Source organism: Salmo salar, chromosome 22, assembly GCF_965601325.2.
Source record: "Salmo salar chromosome 22, fSalSal1, whole genome shotgun sequence".
NCBI lineage: Eukaryota > Metazoa > Chordata > Actinopteri > Salmoniformes > Salmonidae > Salmo > Salmo salar.
This window is the reverse complement of record NC_138312.1, coordinates 9,719,947-9,742,195: the sequence shown is the minus strand read 5'-3', so window position 1 is coordinate 9,742,195 and position 22,249 is coordinate 9,719,947. Positions and strand designations below refer to the sequence as shown.

The 22,249-nt window shown below is 42.1% G+C and overlaps 1 protein-coding gene across 2 annotated transcripts in view; it reads right to left on the bottom strand.

The window, feature by feature from the left end:
* LOC106582707 (metabotropic glutamate receptor 4) overlaps positions 1–22,249 on the bottom strand; it is a 284,018-nt gene that overhangs the window by 32,800 nt on the left and 228,969 nt on the right. For both annotated transcript variants that reach the window (XM_014166038.3, XM_045705684.2), the window contains exon 6: positions 15,327–15,527. In XM_014166038.3, coding sequence (XP_014021513.1) covers positions 15,327–15,527 — 201 coding nt within the window. The remainder of the gene's footprint in view (positions 1–15,326; positions 15,528–22,249) is intronic.

Genomic DNA, 22,249 nt, shown 5'->3' with positions numbered 1-22,249 from the left:
ATAATTTAACAGTTCCATTTCACACCATGCTGTTCATAGAAATACTGTCATGTATTAAAATGTACTGGTTTCTCACAGTGGTTTTGGGCGATAAATCTCGGTAAATCTTGGTAACCGGGTTCCCTCCATTCAACCTTAGTAGAGAACATATTTATTTAAGCAAGTCAGCCATATCAGCTATTGTTTTTAAAAAGGTAGTAAATGAGACTGTATGAACTGTTTCGCTGCCAGATGAGGCTCCACTGATAGCCAGGTGTAGTGGTGTTAAGGATTCACTATGATTCACTCCATGGTGCTAAAAGGAAAGCTCCACTGTTGGGACAGCTTTATGTAGGCCCTAACAGTTTGTGGGAACCATTTATCACCGTTATAGTGCAATTCATGTATTGTTTAGTGTTGTGTTGTGTAGTGTAGTGGCTTTGCTGACACGCAAACCATTTTTTGTTGAGTTTGCCCAACCAAGATTGACATGCTAAAATCGCCACTGGGGCAGGCTACAGTACATATCTTCAGATGCATGACAGAAACATGCCAGTCCAGACTTACAGCTCAGAGAACTTCTCATGTGTTTTATGGTACTTCGCTTTATCAGTGTTCTCCAGAACTTCATTTAAAATGCTTTTGCTGTGATTTTAGGACTTGGGAGGAGAGTTGTTCCCGGTGTCACGCCCTGACCTTAGAGAGCCGTGTTTTTTCTCTATTTGGATAGGTCAGGGTGTGGGGTGGGGTGGGCATTCTATTTTTTTGTTTTGGACGAGTATGGTTTCCAATCAGAGGCAGCTGTCTCTCGTTGTCTCTGATTGGGAATCATACTTAGGCAGCCTTTTCCCACCTGTGTTCGTGGGTAGTTTTGTATTTTGTACCTGACGGAACTGTTGGCTTTTCGTTTTGGTCCACTTCTTCCGACGAACGCCGTTACAGAACTACCCACCAACACAGGACCAAGCAGTGTACCCAGGACGTAATGGCATCCTAGTCTTATGAGGAGATTAGGAGGAGTATATCCGGGGCTTGGGATGAAATAGTGGCAGGAGAAAAGAGCCTGCCAGGGAAGCAGGTGGAAGCAGGGAAGGAGGGACAGCTACGAAGTCGGGAAGGAAGGCCACAGAAACCCCAAGAAAATGTTGGGGGGGGGCACATGGAGCAGTCGGCGGAGCCGAGGAGTGAACCAGAGCCAATCCGGGAGAAGAGGGAGAATTTGGAGAAGAGAGAAATGGGAGAGTTGTTGAGTTGGTGGAGGATGCACACATTTTTCCCAAAGGAACGTGTTGTCAGTTTAGTGCCACCTGAGTCAGCTCCCCGTGCTCGTCCTGAGAAGTGTGTTGAAGTTCCGGAACAATTGATACCGGCTATACGCACCAGGTCTCCAGTACGTCTCAACAGCCCGGTACATCCTGTGCCTGCTCCTCGCATTCGCCCTGAGGTGCGTGTTACCAGTCTGGCGCCACCTGTGCCAGCCCCACGCATCAGGTCTCCAGTGCGCCTTCCCAGTCCAGAGCTTCCGGCGTCAGTTCCCAGTCCGGAGCTTCCGGCGACAGTTCCCAGTCCGGAGCTTCCGGCGACAGTTCCCAGTCCGGAGCTCCCGGCGACGTTTCACAGTCCGGAACCTCCTGAGACGGCCCGCAGTCCGGAACCTCCTGAGACGGCCCGCAGTCCGGAACCTCCTGAGACGGCCCGCAGTCCGGAACCTCCTGAGACGGCCCGCAGTCCGGAACCTCCTGAGACGGCCCGCAGTCCGGAACCTCCTGAGACGGCCCGCAGTCCGGAACCTCTTGAGATGGCCCGCAGTCCGGAACCTCCTGAGACGGCCCGCAGTCCGGAACCTCCTGAGACGGCCCGCAGTCCGGAGCCTCCAGCGACGTCCCCCAGTCCGGAGCCTCCAGCGACAGTCTGCAGTCCGGAGTCTCCAGCGATGGTCTGCAGTCCAGAGTCTCCAGCGGCAGTCTGCAGTCCGGAGTCTCCAGTGACGGTTGGCAGTCCGGAGTCTCCAGTGACGGTTGGCAGTCCGGAGTCTCCAGCGGCAGTCCAGAACCTCCAGCGGGGGTTCCCAGTTCAGAGCCTCCGGCGATAATCCACGGTCCGGTTCCTCCGACGACGATCCACGGTCCGGTGATACAAAAGCGGAGGGATCAGCTGGCGGAGCGAGGGCTACGCCCTGAACCGGAGCCGCCACCGAGATTAGATGCCCACCCAGACCCTCCCCTATAGGTTCAGGTTTGCGGCCGGGAGTCCGCACCTTTGGGGGGGTACTGTCACGACCTGACCTTAGAGAGCCGTGTTTTTTCTCTATTTGGTTAGGTCAGGGTGTGGGGTGGGCATTCTATGCATTCTATTTCTTTGTTTTGGCCGAGTATGGTTTCCAACCAGAGGCAGCTGTCTCTCATTGTCTCTGATTGGGAATCATACTTAGGCAGCCTTTTCCCACCTGTGTTTGTGAGTAGTTGTTTTCTGTTTTGTATTTTGTACCTGACGGAATTGTTGGCTTTTCGTTTTGTTATTTTTGTTTGTGTGTTTTCTTTGTTTAAAAAATCATGAGCTCTTACCACGCTGTGCTTTCGTCCACTTCTTCCGACGAACGCCGTTACACCCGGTTAAGTGATGTATTAAGTAAAACTAAACTGAAAATAAAATTGTATTTGTCACATGCTTCGTAAACAACTGGTGTAGACTAACAGTGAAATGCTCACTTACGGGTCCTTTTCCAACAATGCAGAGTTAAATATAAGATTTTCAACCAAAAAAAATTATAATAATGAAAATTGTGACAAGGAATAAATACAGTGTGAGAAATTAATGAAAATAAAGAGTAAAAATAACATGACTATACATAGGGAGTAGAATTTACAGGGAGTACCAGTACCGAGTCAATGTGCAACACATACAGTGAATTCGGAAGGTATTCAGACCCCTTGACTTTTTCCACATTTTGTTACATTACAGCCTTATTCTAAAATGTATTAAAAGTTTTTTTCCCCCCTCCTCAATCTACACACAATACCCCATAATGACCATACAAAAACAGGTTTTTAGAAATGTTTGCACATTTTATTTAAATAAAACACTGAAATATGACATTTACATAAGTATTCAGAACCTTTACTCAGTACTTTGATAAAGCACCTTTGGCAGTGATTAAAGCCTCAAGTCGTCTTGGGTATGACACTACAAGCTTGGCACACCTGTATTTGGGGAGTTTCTCAAATTATTTTCTGCAGATCCTCTCAAGGTCTGTCAGGTTGGATGAGAGTGTCGCTGTACAGCTATTTCCAATTTCCAAATGCCTGAAGGTACAACGTTTATCTGTACAAACAATTGTACGCAAGTATAAACACCATGGGACGACGCAGCCGTCATACCACTCAGGAAGGAGACGCATTCTGTCTCCTAGAGATGAACGCACTTTGATGCGAAAAGTACAAATCAATCCCAAAACAACAGCAAAGGACCTTGTGAAGATGCTGGAGGAAACAGGTACAAAAGTATCTATATCCACAGTAAAACGAGTCCTAAATCGACATAACCTGAAAGGCCGCTCAGCAAGGAAGAAGCCACTGCTCCAAAACCACCATAAAAAAGCCAGACTACAGTTTCCAACTGCACATGGGGACAAAGATCGTACTTTTTGGAGAAATGTCCTCTGGTCTGATGAAACAAAAATAGAACTGTTTGGCCATAATGACCATTGTTATGTTTGGAGGAAAAAGGGGGAGGCTTACAAGCCGAAGAACACCATCCCAACCGTGAAGCACGGGGTTGCAGCGTCATGTTGTGGGGCTGCTTTGCTGCAGGAGGGACTGGTGCAATTCACAAAATAGATGGCATCATGAAGAGGGAAAATGATGTGGATATATTGAAGCAACATCTCAAGACATCAGTCAGCAAGTTAAAGCTTGGTCGCAAAATGGGCCTTCCAAATGAACAATGACCCCAAGCATACTTACAAAGTTGTGGCAAAATGGCTTCAGGACAACAAAGTCAAGGTATTGGAGTGTATCCTATAGAAAATGTGTGGGCAGAACTGAAAAAGCAAGGAGGAAAAAGCAAGGAGGCCTACAAACCTGACTCAGTTACACCAGCTCTGTCAGGAGGAATGGGCCAAAATTCACCCAACCTATTGTGGGAAGCTTGTGGAAGGCTACCCGAAACATTTGGCCCAACTTAATCAATTTAAAGGCAATGCTACCAAATACTAATTGAGTGCATGTAAACTTCTGACCCGCTGGGAATGTGATGAAATAAATCAAATCTGAAATAAATCATTATCTCTACTACTCTCTACTATTCAAATTCTTAAAATAAAGTGGTGATCCTAACTGACCTATGACAGGGAATTTTCACTCTGATTAAATGTCAGGAATTGTGAAAAACTGAGTTTAAATGTATTTGTCTAAGGTGTATGTAAACTTCCGACTTCAACTGTATATCTCCTCTTTCAGTCACCACACCTGAAAACTTAAAATCTGCAAAACATTTCAATAATTTTTCTTCAGAAGTTTCCTGAAGGATATTTCCGTCTACAGAAACAGGGTCCTGAGAGCAATCTTCAAAAAGCAACCATTTGCAGTCATGGAAATGTAATTGAATGCACTCTGTGCACATTGTTTAGCGTTTCTCTTCATGCAGTCCATTCTCCTCTGAGTCATTTCTTGTGCAGGTGCCAAGCCGAGTTGAGCCGACCGATCCCATCTAACAGTGCCCACATTCACACTTCCACATACTTAGCCTGTGGACTCACTCACACTCCATTTGTGATATTAGCTGCAGAGAAGTTCAGCAATCATTAATCAGGGTATTTTTCCTGATATTTTATAGTTGCTTTGACCCTCGTGATTCAACCTCTCATTTGCCTGTACATGAATAGTATGTCACTGGACTGAATACTATAGGCGAGTCTCTCTGGAGAGCAGAAACAATATACAGTAGGCTATATATCAACAATCATGAGTTAAATGTCAGGTTCGACAGACACGATAAGCTGATTCAACTTGATAGAGGTATGTGAGTCTTGTGTGATTGTAATGTTCACAATGCCCCAAAGGTATTCTGTGCAAAGGTTAAGAAAATATTTCAATGGGGAATTCTGTTTGTTACAAACTAAACCTTGGAATTCAAAGAACAAAACATTGTGTCCTATCCCTGTCTCTCTTTCCTTAATGTTTCACATCAGCACTGCCATGTGCTCATGTGTGCTCCATGTTAAATTACAGTACTTTTTCAAACTCATTATGAATTCTCTGATTAACTAATTCTATGACCATGAAATCTGTGACCATGGCACCTAACGAGGCCCTTAGCGACCTCCGCTGGTGCACGTACAGACAAGCACACAGAAGGCTACACTGGAGTGATGGAGTGATCATGCGGTAAACTGTAACTCTGGCCTATTCAGTCCACTGACTGCTGTTTCTAGTTTAATAGGTGATGATTATGGTTAGAGTTATAATCATTAATCCGACATGTGCTTGTTTTGCATGACTTTGCAGGTGCGACACCTTGGTGCATAGAAGGCAGCTCAGCTCGCCACAACACACTAGTCGTTAATGCCTAATGAAATGTACATCACGAGGCCCATGTGCAGAAAGAAATGCACACATATCTTCCACTACACTGTGCTCTCCTGCTCTCTCGCATGCTCTCTCCCATACGCTCTCTCTCTCTCTCGCTCTCACCTACATTCTGTCTGCATGATTACTCCATTTCAGTAAATGGAACTTGTCTATGTACAAGTGTTCTCCAGCTGGGTTGTAATACGCAGCGACCAGACTCATGAGAAGAGGACCTTGGTTAATGTCCTCAGAGTACACCTATTACCATCTAAATGTTTTGTACTAATGAATTTATGATACAGTATTTACTTTAATTTGCTATCTTGTATGTGTACATGTAATTGAGAAACAATATTAAGTAGGAACTAGTTGAGATTACATTTAAAAGTTATACCATTTACAGTGCTTTCAGAAAATATTCATGCCCCTTGATTTTTTTTCACTTTTTGTTGTGTTACAGTCTGAATTTAAAATGGATTACATTTAGATTTTTTGGGGCACTGGCCTACACACAATACCATATAATGTGAAAAGCTGAAATGTCTTGAGTCAATAAGTATTCAACCCCTTTGTTATGGCATGCCTAAATATATTCAGAAGTAAACATTTGGTTAACAAGTCACATAATAAGTTTTATGGACTCACTCTGTGCAATAATAGTGTTTAACATAATTTTTGAATTACCTCATCTCTGTACCCCACATATACAATTATCTGTAAGGTCCCTCAGCAGAGCAGTGAATTTTAAAGACAGATTCAACCACAAAGACCAGGGAGGTTTTCCAATGTCTCGGAAAGAAGTGCACCTGTTGATAGATGGGTAAAAATAAAAAAAGCAGAAATTGAATATTCCTTTGAGCATGGTGAAGTTATTAATTACACTTTGGATGGTGTATCAATACACCCAGTCACTACGAAGATACAGGCGTCCTTCCTAACTTAGTTGCCGGAGAGGAGGGAAAACCCTCAGCGAGTTTAATGGCTTTCTATAGGAAAAAGCTGAGGATGTACTGTATGAACAATATTACAACACATGTGACAAAGAGTTATGTTTGGGAGTTATGTTTGCTACATTTGCAATAACATCTGCTAACCATGTGCATATGACCGATATTATTATTTATTTTTTAAATCCAACGCATAACTGACTGCCAATCTCCATATTTTCAAGAATAGTGGTGGCTGCATCATGTTATGGATATGCTTGTAATCGTTAAGGACTGGGGCGTTTTCAGTATTAAAAATAGAAACGGAATAGAGCTAAACACAGGCAAAATCCAAGAGGAAAACCTGTTTGTCTGCTTTCCACCAGACAGTGGTAGATGAATTCACCTTTCAGCAGGACGATAACCTAAAACACAAGGCCAAATCTACACTAGAGTTGCTTTACAAGAAGACAGTGAATGTTCCTGAGTGGCCGAGTTACAGTTTTAACTTAAATCTGCTTGAAAAATCTATGGTAACACTTGAAAATGGTTGTCTAGCAATGATCAACAACCAATTTGACAGAGCTTGAAGAATTTTGAAAAGAATAATGGGCAAATATTGTACCATCGGGTGATCTTAGAGACTTACCCAGAAAGACCCAGAAAGCTGTAATCGCTGCAAAAGGGGATTCTAACAGGTATTGATTCAGGTATGAATACTTATGCAATGATAAAATTCTCTATTTCTTTTTCAATACATTTGCAAAAAAAATGTAACCTGTTTTGACTTTGTCATTATTGGATATTGTGTGTAGATGGGTGAGAAAAAATAAACATTTGCAAATGTATTAAAATTTAAAACCGGAAATATCACATTTACATACTGTAAGTATTCAGACCCTATACTCTGTACTTTGTTGAAGCACCTTTTGCAGCGATTACACCCTCAAGTCTTCTTCAGTATGACGCTAAATGCTAGGCACACCTGTATTTGGGGAATTCCTCCCATTCTTCTCTGCAGATACTCTCAAGCTTTGTTAGGTTGGATGAGGAGCATCGCTGCACAGCTATTTACAGAGATGTACGATCGGGTTCAAGTCCGGGCTCTGGCTGGGCCACTCAAGGATATTCAGTGACTTGTCCCGAAGCCACTCCTGCATTGTTTTGGCTGTGTGCTTAGGGTCGTTGTCCTGTTGGAAGGTGATCCTTCACCTCAGTCTGAGGTCCTTAGTGCACTGGAGCAGGTTTTCATCAGGGAGCTCTCTGTACTTTGCTCCGTTCATCTTTGCATCGATCCTGACTAGTCTCCCAGTCCCTGCCTAGGAAAAACATCTCCACAGCATGATGCTGTCACCACCTTGCTTCACCGTAGGGATGGTGCCAGGTTTCCTCCAGACGTGATATTTGGCATTCAATCTTGGTTTCTTCAGGCCTGATAATTTTGTTTCTCCTGGTCTGAGAGTCTTTAGGTGCCTTTTGGCAAACACCATGCAGGCTGTCATGTTTCTTTTACTGTGGAGAGGCCTCCGTATGGCCACTCTACCATAAAGGCCTGATTGGTGGAGTGCTGCAGAGATGGTTGTCCTTCTGGAAGGTTTTTCCATCTCCACAGAGGAGCTCTAGAGCTCTGTCAGATTGACCATCAGGTTTTTGGTCACCTCCCTGACCAAGGCCCTTCTTCCCCGATTGCTCAGTTTGGCCGGACGACCAGCTCTAGGAAGAGTCTTTGTGGTTCAGAAGTTCTTTAATTTAAGAATGATGGAGGCAACTGTGTTCTTGGGGACCTTCAATGCTGCAGAAATGTGTTCGTACCTTTCCCCAGATCTGTGCCTTGACACAATGCTATTCAATCGATCACCTGCTTGCCCGTCCAGCATCACTACTCTGGACGGCTCTGACTTAGAATACGTGGACAACTACAAATACCTGGGTGTCTGGTTAGACTGTAAACTCTCCTTCCAGACTCACATTAAGCATCTCCAATCCAAAATTAAATCTAGAATCGGCTTCCTATATCGCGACAAAGCATCCTTCACTCATGCTGCCAAACACACCCTCGTAAAACTGACCATCGTACCGATCCTCGACTTCGGTGATGTCATCTATAAAATAGCCTCCAACACTCTACTCAACAAACTGGATGCAGTCTATCACAGTGCCATCCGTTTTGTCACCAAAGCCCCATACACTACCCACCATTGCGACCTGTACGCTCTCGTTGGTTGGCCCTCGCTTCATACTCGTCGCCAAACCCACTGGCTCCAGGTTATCTACAAGTCTCTGCTAGGTAAAGCCCCGCCTTATCTCAGCTCACTGGTCACCATAGCAGCACCCACTCGTAGCACGCGCTGCAGCAGGTATATCTCACTGGTCACCCCCAAAGCCAATTCCTCCTTTGGCCGCCTCTCCTTCCAGTTCTCTGCTGCCAATGACTGGAACGAACTGCAAAAATCTCTGAAGCTGGAGACTCATATCTCCCTCAATAGCTTTAAGCACCAGCTGTCAGAGCAGCTCACAGATCACTGCACCTGTACATAGCCCATCTGTTAACAGCCCATCTATCTACCTACCTCATCCCCATACTGTATTTATTTATTCATCTTGGTCCTTTGCACCCTAGTATCTCTACTTGCACATTCATCTTCTGCACATCTACCATTCCAGTGTTTAATTGCTATAATGTAATCACTTCGCCACCATGGCCTATTTATTGCCTAACTTACCTCATTTGCACTCACTGTATATAGACTTTTTGTTTTCTTTTGTTCTACTGTATTTTTGACTGTATGTTTTGTTTATTCCATGTGTAACTCTGTGTTGTTGTATGTGTCGAATTGCTACGCTTTATCTTGGCCAGGTCGCAGTTGCAAATGAGAACTTGTTCTCAACTAGCCTACCTGGTTAAACAAAGGTGAAATAAATAAATAAATCCTGTCTTGGAGCTCTACGCAAATGAACCCTGGCTGAATTGAATCCTGGACGTGTGTGAGTAGCGGGTATACATTTCAGAACCAGAGTACTAGGTATTGTGATGCAGCAGCGAGAGTCGCACGGAACTTTTTGCCCGTTGTAAACAAGCTAGCTTGCTAACGTCATGTAGAATGTGCGTATCGCAAATTGCATCCTGGAACAGTTATTTTCAGGTGTTGTGAAAGCAAAACATATTTTGTAAAATTCTCGCAAATGCTCCAAGAAACTGAACTAGGGAACTGAATATCATAACACCTTTAGTGTAAAGTCATTGGCTGACGTGAAGGCTAGATCTTCAAGTTCTTGTGAAAAACTAGCAAATCTGACTCTTCTGAAGGAATACATGAAGATGGACAGGGGAGAGATGCCGGATCGGGGCTTGCCACCCTAGGAAATGTAACATTTTTAAATCACCTGAAACAAATTTCTATTGCAATCTAGTAGATCCATTATCATCTAAGCATTCCTCTTTACATGTTCCATTGTCATTTTAATTAATGATGCACATTGATTCTTTAAGAACTTTATTGCCTTAGGAGTTTAGTAGAACTGCCACATGTAAGGGATAAACGCTGATGTTCCGTACAACCCAGTCTGTCACGACTTCCGCCGAGGTCGGTCCCTCTCCTTGTTCGGGCGGCGTTCGGCAGTCGACGTCACTGGTCTTCTAGCCATCGCTGATCCGTCTTTCATTTTCCATTGGTTTTGTCTTTATTTTCTACACACCTGGTTTTCATTATCCAATTCCATGTTCATGTATTTAACCCTCTGTTTCCCCCATGTTCGGTTCATGATGGCTGGTTTTTCCACAGGTGCTGTGTTAGCCTTCCCTGTAGCTCAGTTGGTAGAGCATGGTGTTTGCAATGCCAGGGTTGTGGGTTCAATTCCCACGGGGGGCCAGCACAGAATTTTTTTTAATGTAATGTATGCATTTAAGTCGCTCTGGATAAGAGTGTCTGCTAAATGACTAAAATGTAAATGTAATGTAAAATGTTCACCTGTGCGTAATATTTACCATTGGTTATTGGTCAAGTGTTTTTGTTTACCTTGTGCCTTTATTTTTTGAGTAAAGTACATTGCTCACTCATTTTGCTCTACTGCGCCTGACTTCCTGCACCAGCTACACTCACCTTCTGACACAGTCGCTCCAGTTGGTATCCGTTTTTAAGTACCTTGGCATCAGACTTGATTCCAACCTCTCTTTTAAAAAGCAGGTGAAAAAGGTACCTAAAATAATAAAATTCAACCTAGCGTGACGACCCACTCTGTCTGCCAAATTCTTTCTCTTTGCTCTTGTATTACTTAAAAGGATGTGGTCCCGTGTGGCTCAGTTGGTAGAGCATGGTGTTTGCAACGCCAGGGTTGTGGGTTCGATTCCCATGGGGGACCAGTACGGAGAATTTTTTTATGAAATGTATGCATTCACTACTGTAAGTCGCTCTGGATAAGAGCGTCTGCTAAATGACTACAATGTAAATGTAAATGTAAAGTTGTTGGGCGGAGCAGGGAGGGTTGTCAGCGAAATGGGACACACCTAGGCCCGGGTTTGTCCCGGGATGAATACACCTTTCCCCCATTCATGGAGGAGACTCTCTCCATGCAGAAACACTGTTGGATTTTGGTTGTGGCATTTTTGTGGCTGTTTTGTTTGTTTGCTTTGGCACCATTCAACACCCCTCATTATCACATCTATGCACGCAACTACTCACTTACACCATTGTTAATTGTATACAGGTTACTTCAGTTAATAAATATATTTTTGATGTATAACATTAAAACCCATTCAGTCTGTCTACAAACAGGCTCTCAAAGTGCTTGGGCCCAATAGCCATCATCACTGTTACATCCTCAAGCATGAGCTCCTTCCTGTGTTGGGAAAATATTGTGCAATAGACCGACGCATATCTTGTATTTAAGATCCTAAATGGCCTAGCTTCCCCTCCACTTAGTACTTTTGTCAAACAGAAAACCCAAACCCATGGCAGCAGATCCACAAGGTCTGCCATGAGAGGTGACTGTCTTAAGGAAAAACACCCTTAGTCAATCTGCTTTCTCTGTGAGAGCTTCCCATGTCTGGAACACACTGCCATCAGACACACACAACTGCAGCACATGTTATCCATTGTCTGCAGTTTATGAGGTGTGGAGACACTGTTTGTTGCTTTTATGTATTTTGTTTTGTTACTTTTTGTGCTATTGCTCCGTCTGTGTGCTACGTGTTGCTTGTCCTATGTTGCTCTGCATGTGCTGACTGATCATTGTTTGTCTGTATTGTTATTTTAATTGTTTTTAATAACCTGCCCAGGGACTGCGGTTGAAAATTAGCCGGGTGGCTAAAACCGGCACTTTCACTGCAACGTTGATAAATGTGCACTGTCCCTGTAAAAATGTAAATAAACTCAAACTCATTCGATTAGTTTGATATTTATGGTCTCATTCGTTCTTTGTGTTCCTTTGCCATGCTCGCTGGCACTGTTCTTATCCCTTGCTTGCTAGTTTGCCAGAAAGCTACGGCTAACACAGTCACGACCTCTGCCGCCAAAATAACAGCAAAGTAGCAATTTTCTATTGACATTCATTTGAATACATCCATAACAATGACCTAATGATAAAACATGGGCTTAAAAAAAGTTTTGTAATTAATTTTACATAAAAACCTAAAGAGGAAAGTGCCCCATATTGGCATGACGCCTCTGGTTCTAAAGCACAGGTGTCAAACTCATTCCACAGAGGGTCAAGTGGCAGCGGGTTTTCACTCCTCCTTTGTACTTGATTGACGAATTAAGATCACTAATTAGTAATGAACTCCCCACACCTCTTATCTTAATTCAAAGGAAAAAACAAAAACCTGGTTAAATAATGGACAGAACACGTTGGGTTATTTTGACCCAGCCACTTGGGTTGCGTGAATAACACAACAAATTGGGTTGTTGGGATTACCCAAATTTGGGCTAATTTAACCATCAGTTGGGTATTTTTTCTATCTAATGCTGGGTTGATTTAGCACCTGGGTCATTTTTAATATAATCCTTAGGTTATTTTCAAGAGGTCTGGCTTCTTAAGGGCATGTCTTTCAGCTAGATCTTATTGTCCAACCACGAGCACAAATGCCATTGCTGTTCATGATGTTAAGTTTGTATACTGCAAATGCAACTTAAATACCATTATGATTATTTATTATAATAAGGTATACCACCTTACTGCATCCCAACAATGAGATTTACATTGGCTTTTATGGAACTAATACACTTCTGTAAGTGTTATTGAAGATACAAAAATGTAAATGTTCATCCTTAACATGTGATAAACAGAACAGATTAACAGGAATGGCATTTACTCTCATGGGTGACTAAAAACAACTGTCTGAAAGCCGCGCCCCTACTAAACTATGCCTCCAGTCTTCTGATCTCAATAACCCAGCACCAATAACCCAGCAGTTTTTAAAGAAACAACCCAACTAAGTGACCCAACTCCTGCTAAACCAACAATTGGGTCAACCAAACAACCTAACACGTTTTTGTGCACTTCCCTGAGAAGTGGGAAAAAGAAGCACACAGTGCTTTGTCATTGTTCCACAGTCATTACTGCAGTGTCTGTGGAGACTGACAGTCGAAAGGCCACTGCATTCTGTCTGCAGTAGAGGTACAAATAAAAAATAAAAAGCATACAACAAATGTTTCTCAGATGCAGAACAACGATAGAAAGCTTCATTCAATCGCAGCCCATTGAAATGTCAAGCTAGTCTTTAGAGCATGAAAAGGGAGAGGTACAGTAGGCACGAGATGGGAGGAGGTGCTAGGAGGGGTTGGGACCAGGGGCTAGAGTGAGGTTGGAAACTTTGATTCCTCTGTCTTGGCTGCTGAGTGAGCCAAAATGAGACATTTGATAAGTGGAGTTTCTAGAAAAATAATAACAGCAAGACATCAAAGAGCCTACTTAGTACATACTTATTGAAATGACAGAAGGATAAGCATCCTCACACTTGAATAAAGAGGAGTTCTCTCTCCTACTGTGTGTGTTGAGATACAGCTGAATCGGAAGTTTACATACACTTCAACCACAAACTATAGTTTTGGCAAGTCGGTTAGGACATCTACTTTGTGCATGACACAAGTCATTTTTCCATCAATTGTTTACAGACAGATTATTTCACTTATAATTCACTGTATCACAATTCCAGTGGGTCAGAAGTTTGCATACACTAAGTTGAATGTGCCTTTAAACAGCTTGGAAAATTCCAGAAGATGATGTCATGGCTTTAGAAGCTTCTGATAGGCTAATTGACAGGCGACAGGCAGCAGTTAGCCTAGTAGTTAGAATGTTGGACTAGTAACTTCACAAAATAGATGGCTTCATGAGGAGGGAAAATTATGTGGATATATTGAAGCAACTTCTCAAGACATCAGTCAGGAAGTTAAAGCTTGGTCGCAAACGGGTCTTCCAAATGAACAATGACCCCAAGCATACTTCCAAAGTTGTGGCAAAATGGCTTAAGGACAACAAAGTCAAGGTATTGGAGTGGCCATCACAAAGCCCTGACCTCAATCCCATAGAAAGTTTGTGGGCAGAACTGAAAAAGCGTGTGCGAGCAAGGAGGCCTACAAACCTGATGTCAGGAATTGTGAAAAACTGAGTTTAAATGTATTTGGCTAAGGTGTATGTAAACTTCCGACTTCAACTGTATATAGATAGTCCAGAGTGGAAGTCCACCGATATTCCTAGATAAGATTGTTGATGATTGTCGGCCCGCCAGAGATATGGCCGCCACACTATGAGTAATTACATTACCACAATACTTTGCTTGGGAGGCTGTTGTCGTTTGACCTTTTTGTCGTTCATACTTTATCCTGGATGCTTAAAACATGACATTGTTTAAAAGGAGTGACACATTAGACCCTGTATGAAAGCTCTACAGTTAAAACTCAGACTGGGTTATAATTACATTTCAACAGAGACCCCGAAAACCGAACACAAAGTCAACAAACAGCCCAAACGTGTGTGTTTTGGTTATAAATACTTATCTGATGAGAAGAAGATAAATATTGGTTTTAGAAATTGCCCCCCAGTGTGCTATCCCCATCGCCCAGGTAGTTGGTTGTACGAGGCCATGTTAAACATACTGATGTGTGCTGCTGATGATGCAACAGGATGAAGTTGCCTGTAACCCAGAAACAACCCACTTGTGTGGCACAGCATCTACATCCAGATTGGTCTAGTTGTTAGTGTAGTTAGTGTCGTTTCCCTAGATGGTGTCTTCAAATATGTCTAGCAAACACATGCAGTTGCTGTTTTGATTTATCTCCCCTTAGGTGATAAATGTTTCTCACATATCCAGCACAATGGGGTCTTTTGTAATAAATGTAATCAACAGCCCCCATAAGTGTTTTTTTTGCCAAACATTTATTAAATATGTTTCACTAGGATTATGTATTTCAAGGGGCTGCCCCCCTTCAAGGGTTTTTCTGTGCTCTCCAGAGAGCAGCATTCTTTTCTCTCCATTTAATCGATTTGAAACTAATCTCTGTAATACCTGAAAAGATATTTCCTCTATTTGTTCAAGAGGCCCTATCTTGACATTTTGTTATTTGGAAGGAATCCGAAAACAGGGTTTTTACGTTAGGTTTTTAGTCTCTTCCTCGCCTCCTCTCCGTTTAGATATATGTCTTCAACCTAGGGTAAGTATTTCATATCATGTAAATAATCTCACTTTATGAAATAATCACAGAAAAACACATCACAATCTGATGAAATAGTGAGGAAATTATTGCTTTACATAGTGTGTGTTTGTTTGTGCATGCATGTCTGGATGTCCTATTTGCGTGTGTGTCCATACAGTACATACGAGCCTGTGGATGTGGGTGTGTGCACCAAGTAAGTGGCTGACCTGCAAAGTTAAGCATCCGGATGTGTTTGAGCAGTAGAGTGCCGTTGATGGGGTCCATCCTAGAGCAAAGTCCCACCTTCCCTGGACAGAGCTCCCTGTGCATGTTGTGCAGCGCGTGGGCCATGGAATAGACTGCATCGATCACAAACTGCACCTTCCCCTCTTGTTCGTAGTTGGAGTCCTTCCCTATCCGCTCCTGATCTGTAGAGCAGAGAGAGAACCAAGTTAGGTATCTGAGAAATGCAATACGTTATAGCATTGGTTACCAACCCCAGTATCATATTTTGCTTCATAGAAAAGTGGATCCGAATCATATGAAGAGTATTACATGTGATAGTTCACATTATGTTAAAAAAATAAAATAAGAAATAATACAGCAATGCAGTATCAGGTAGACAGACCTACATGTCTTTGAATATTATGTCAAATTACATTTTATGTGTGCATTGAATTTGTATTGCGTTGATCCTAACAGTGGGTGATTATTACACACAGGTAGCGATTAGCCTCCATGCTGTGATGGTTTTTGGAGTTCCAAATCAAGGAAGGAAATAACATCCTTTTGCTGGTCCTCAATTTTTCCATTGATAGCCTTGTCAAGAAAGTGTTAATTCAAGGCCACACTAGTGTGACTGCTATGAGGCAATCATTACACCCATATTGAATTTGATCTTTAAAATGTGTATTTGCAATGGTCATCAATCTGGCACTAAATAATTGCAGATTGTTATTCCATCAGCTGCGGTGCCATGTCAAAAATAAGAGTCCACTTTAGAAACTTCTTCAGGATTGGTGCCCCGTCCTCGGGATGGTTGAGCTAACGTAGGCTAATGTGATTAGCATGAGGTTGTAAGAAACAAAAAAAATCCCAGGATAAAGACATATCAGACATGGGCAGAAAGCTTACATTCTTGTTAATTTAACTGCACTGTCCAATTTACAGTAGCTATAACAGTGAAAGAATACCATGCTATTGTTTGAGGAGAGTACACAATTGAAAATGTATGAATAAACAAGTTATGCACATTTGGGCAGTCTTGATACAACATTTTTAACAGATATGCAATAGTTCATTGGATCACTCTAAAACTTTGCACCTACAGTGCTGCCATCTAGTGGCCAAAGTCTAAATTCTGCCTGGGCTAGATAAATTCATTATGGCCTTTCTCTTATATTTCAAAGATGATGGTACAAAAAACTTTTTTTTTCGTATTATCTTTTATCAGATCTAATGTGTTATATTCTCCTAAATTCCTTTCACATTTCCACAAACTTCAAAGTGTTACCTTTCAAATTGTATCAAGAATATGCATATCCTTGCTTCAGGTCCTGAGCTAAAGGCAGTTATGTTTGAGTATGTCATTTTAGGCAAACATTTTTTTTTTAAAGGGGTGGATCCTTAAAGTGTGTCCTTTTTTGGGGGGGAAAATGTCTACTACTTTATTTTACCAAGCAAGTCAGTTAAAAACTTCTTAATGCTAGGGGGGCAGTATTCGGAAGTTTGGATAACTGAGGTGCCCAAAGTAAACTGCCTGTTACTCAGGCCCAGAAGCTAGGATATGCATATGTCTGAATTTAACAGAACTGATTTGGCAGGCGAAAGCCCGAGGCCAATCCATCCAGGAAATAATTTTTTTGAGGTCATTGGATTTTCCAATGCTTTTCTATGGGAAACCCGAATTATTAGGACCCAGATTGCATTTCCTATGACTTCCACTAGATGTCAACAGTCTTTAGAAATTGTTTGATTTTTTTTGTTGAAAAATGAAGAATTAGTCGTATTCTTTCTAAGTGTCACTCAGGTGGACTCTAGTCTTTTGGTCTGCGTGGATGAGAGCGTGCTCCTCGTTGTTTGTAGGCATGTTGGGCGAGTTGGAACCGGTGTATTTCTGAATCAAACGTGCCAAATAAACTGACATTTTTGGGATATGAAGAAGGACTTTATCGAACAGAACGACCATTCATTGTGTAACTGAGACCTTTGGGATTGCAAAAAGATGAAGATCTTCAAAGGTAAGCGATTTATTTTATCGCTATTTCTGACTTTCGTGATGCATCTGTTTGGTTGGAAAATGTTTTTCATGCTGGGCGCTGTCCTCAGATAATCGCATGGTATGCTTCGCCGTAAAGCCTTTTTGAAATCTGACAAAGCGGCTGGATTAACAAGAAGTTTATCTTTTAAATGATGTAAGACACTTGTATCGTCATGAATGTTTAATATTAGGAATTTAGTATTTTTGAATCAAATCGATCCCGTTAACGGGATTCTAGCCGTAGGGGATCCCTAAGAGGTTTTTAAGAACAAATTCTAAGGCACTGATATGGATTTCCTTAGACCGCTGCGCCACTCGGGAGCACGATACTTAAGACTGTCATTGGTTTTGTGAGCTGTATGACCTATGGTTACTCCGGTATGAAGAGGGCTGATGAGAAGGATAGACAGACAGACAGGTGGTAATGTTTGGAAATTACTCTATGCCTGTTTCCCAAATGGTACCCTATTCCCTATATAGTGCATTACATTTTACCAGAGCCCTATGGGCCCTGGTTAAATGTAGAGCACTACATAGGAATTAGGGTGCTATTTGAGACACAGGCTATGCCTATTTAATCACCACCAACTGGACACTGTATACTCTCACAATGCCAGGTCCACAGTCACACTACCAGTTCCTTGTCAATCTGAAATGTTAGGAACTCAGTGTGTAAAGTAAGTGAGCAAAGTACAGTACGCAGCTAAGCCAGTTCTGTTTGACCCACTTAAAAAGAGTAAGACCTTATAATGGAAGTCATGGCAGAGAGCCTGAAGGCATCAAGCAAAATGCATTACTCTCCATTAGTTTAGCGTCTAGGCATTCATGCACTGACTGCCTCTCACAATTAGCTAGAAGATAAATGTTTAGCTAGACCACTGCAGAGGAGCCAATCAATTCCAATATGAGGAGTGTAAGGTCTTCTTCTCAGAGAAATCACATTAGTAAACTAAAACAATTTTTACTAAAACGTTCTGTTTGTCGATGTCCATATGTTGGTTGATGAATCATAAATATATGTGAATCATAAATATACAACATATAAGTCTTATTTCTCCTCAGCGAAGTATAAGTAATATGCTGTATAAGAAACAAGTCATGCGTTGCATAAGTGACATATAATGTACGTAAATACTGCATAATGGACGTTTGTTCTACAGTGCCTTGCAAAAGTATTCACCCCCGTTGGCGTTTTTTCTATTTTGTTGCATTACAACTTGTAATTTAAATAGATTTTTATTTGGATATCATGTATCCATTCACAAAATAGTCAAAATTGGTGAAGTCAAATGAAAAGAATTACTTGTTTAAAAAATATCATAAAATGTTTTAAAACCGAAAAGTGGTGGGTGCATATGTATTCACTCCCTTTGCTATGAAGCCTCTAAATAAGATCTGGTGCAACCAATTCCCTTCAGAAGTCGCATAATTAGTTAAATAAAGTCCACTTGTGTGCAATCTAAGTGTCACATGATCTCTGTATATATACACCAGTTCTGAAAGGCCCCATAGTCTGCAACACCACTAAGCAAGGGGCACCACCAAGCAAGCGGCACCATGAAGACCAAGGAGCTGTCCAAACAGATCAGGGACAAAGTTGTGGAGAAGTACAGATCAAGGTTGGATTATAAAAAATATCAGAAACTTTGAACATCCCACGGAGCACTATTAAATGCATTATTAAAAAAATGGAAAGAATATGGCACCACAACAAACCTGCCAAGAGAGGGCCGCACACCAAAACTCATGGACCAGGCAAGGAGGGCATTAATCAGTGAGGCAACAAAGAGACCAAAGATAACCCTGAATGAGTTGCAATGCTCCGCAGCAGAGATTGGAGTATCTGTCCATAGGACCACTTTAAGCTGTACACTCCATAGAGCTGGCTTTATAGAAGAGTGACCAGAAAAATACATTGTTTAAAGAAAAAAAATAAGCAAACACGTTTGGTGTTTGCCAAAATGCATGTGGGTTGACTCCCCAAACATATGGAAGAAGGTACTCTGGTCAGATTAAACTAAAATGGAGCTTTTTGGCCATCAAGGAAAACGCTATGTCTGGCGCAAACCCAACACCTCTCATCACCCCAAGAACACCATCCCAACAACAGTGAAGCATGGTGGGGGCAGCATCATACTGTGGGGATGGACAGAATTGTCAGAATTGAAGGAATTGAAGGAATGATGGTTGGCGCTAAATACAGGGAAATTCTTAAGGGAAACCTGTTTCAGTCTTCCAGAGATTTGAGACTGGGACGGAGGTTCACCTTCCAGCAGGACAATGACCCTAAGCATACTGCTAAAGCAACACTCGAGTGGTTTAAGGGGAAACATTTCAATGTCTTAGAATGGCCTAGTCAAAGCCCAGACCTCAATCCAATTGAAAATCTGTAGTATGACTTAAAGATTGCTGTACACCAGCGGAACCCATCCAACTTGAAGGAGCTTGAGCAGTTTTGCCTTGAAGAATGGGCAAAAATCCCAGTGGATAGATGTGCCAAGCTTATAGAGACACACCCCAAGAGACTTGCAGCTGTAATTGCTACAAAAGGTGGCTCTACAAAGTTTTGACTTTGGGGGGTGAATAGTTATGCACGCTCAAGTTTTCAGTTTTTTGTCTTATTTCTTGTTGGTTTCACAACAAAAAATATTTTGCATCTTCAAGGTGGGACGCATGTTGTGTAAATCAAATGATACAAACCCCAATAAATACATTTTAATTCCAGGTTGTAAGTCAACAAAATGGGAAAATGCCAAGGGGGTGAATACTTTCGCAAGCCACTGTATGTTGCCATACTGTAGCTATTCTGATTGCCACCCCATTCTGACTGCACTGCATTCACAACCAGCTCTAGAACAGTATAATCACCTTCAGCAAGGGAAACAATTACTTTTTGGAAGTATACAGACAAGCAGTGAATGAGGACAGCCAGTCTAGCGAGGGGAGTAATCAACTATTGGACTTCTGATACGTGTTTTAATAATCATGGAGCAGTTTTCTTTTTTTACATATTATTTGCTGTCAGGCATTAGGGGGCCTGGGTTGAGAGAAGACATGCCATTCCAAACTCCTCCTGGTCTTCTACCTCAGGAGCCTTTGGTCTGAAAGCAGTTTTCCTCACAACTCTAATGTATGTGACGAGATAAAGAATGTATGAGCGTGTTCAATTTAAATTAACAATAGAGTAATTATCAGGGATGTACTAATGAGCTAGCTGAATATATTCATACACCTGCCAAATGGAATTTAATTAAGTATTGTGAGTTTAAAAGTGCATGGCGGAGGGGGGGGGGGGGTCCCACAGTACTGTAAGTTGGGGAGGAGAATGTTGAATGTACTGTACTTGGGTTCCTAGAAGGCCTGCATCCCGGAGTCACCTCTTCACTGATGACGTTGAGACAAGTGTTTTGCAAGTACTTTTTCATGAAGATGCCAGTTGAGGACTTCACACTCTAATGTACTTGTCCTCTTGCTCAGTTGTGTTCTGGGGCTTCCCACTCCTCTTTCTATTCTGGTTAGAGCCAGTTTGTGCTGTTCTGTGAAGGGAGTAGTACACAGCATTGTACGAGATCTTCAGTTTCTTGGCAATTTCTTGGATGGAATAGCCTTCATTGCTCAGAACAAGAATAGACTGACGAGTTTCATGAGAAAGTTCTTTGTTTCTCACCATTTTGAGCCTGTAATCGAACCCACACATACTGATGCTCCAGATACTCAACTAGTCTAAAGAAGGCCAGTTTTATTGCTTATTTAATCAGAACAACCGTTTTCAGCTGTGCTAACATAATTGCAAAAGGGTTTTTTAATAATCAATTAGCCTTTTAAAATGCTAAACTTGGATTAGCTAACACAACGTGCCATTGGAACACAGGAGTGATGGCTGCTGATAATGGGCCACTGTACGCCTATGTAGATATTCCATTAAAAAACTGCTGTTTCCAGCTACGATAGTCATTTACGACATTAACAATGTCTACACTATTTCTGATCAATTTTATGTTATTTTAATGGACAGAAAGTGTACTTTTCTTTCAAAAACAAGGACATTTCTAAGTGACCCCAAACTTTGAACGGTAGTGTATCTCTGCTACAGCCAAAACTAAAGGCAATTTAACATATCTGATTAGCCCATGCAACTTTGAAATGCATGAATTAAAAGACAGGTTACGACTGTGGTAATTGAGCGCCACAAGCACCCATATTGGACAGACCAAATTTGTCACGGTTTGGCTGACACGGTTGGGCTGTTGGGTAGCCCGGGAGCGAGAGAGGGAGTGATATATCTCTCTGAGGCTGAGGCATGGCGGCCCACACACACAAACATGGTATTGCCTCTCTCTTTCCCAGCAAGGCCTCTCTCATCTCATTGGGAGTCAGAGCACGCCCACGCACACCCGAGGCTGGCTATCTGGCTTCAGAGAAATCCATTCAGATTAGGAGTAGCAGCACAGCGAGGGTGTCTCCCTTTACCAGAGTGCCACAGAAGGGAGTTTGTAACAGAGTGGGTTGGCTCTAACCCCGTTAAACTCTGCATGTTTGGGTTTGGCCACAGACCATGTTTCCCTTCATCGTCCAGAGAACTTGGACTTCATCCATAGCCAGTCTTCATCCATTCCTTCACATGAGAACATGTCCTTATGTGTGCCTGAGGGAATATGTAGCATGTTTTGGTTGACACCCATCATGGAACATTCCCAATTTATATGTCCTGACTTTTCCAACTCAAAATTGCCAAGCTGAAACAAATCGATGAAACAGGATGATCAAAACATTTTACAAACTGTTCATTAGACACACATGAGATCATTCTTGCTCTCCTATGATATCATCAGTTTGGTACATTAAATCCATAACTCTTTTCATTATGGTAATATGACATGATCATGGAGA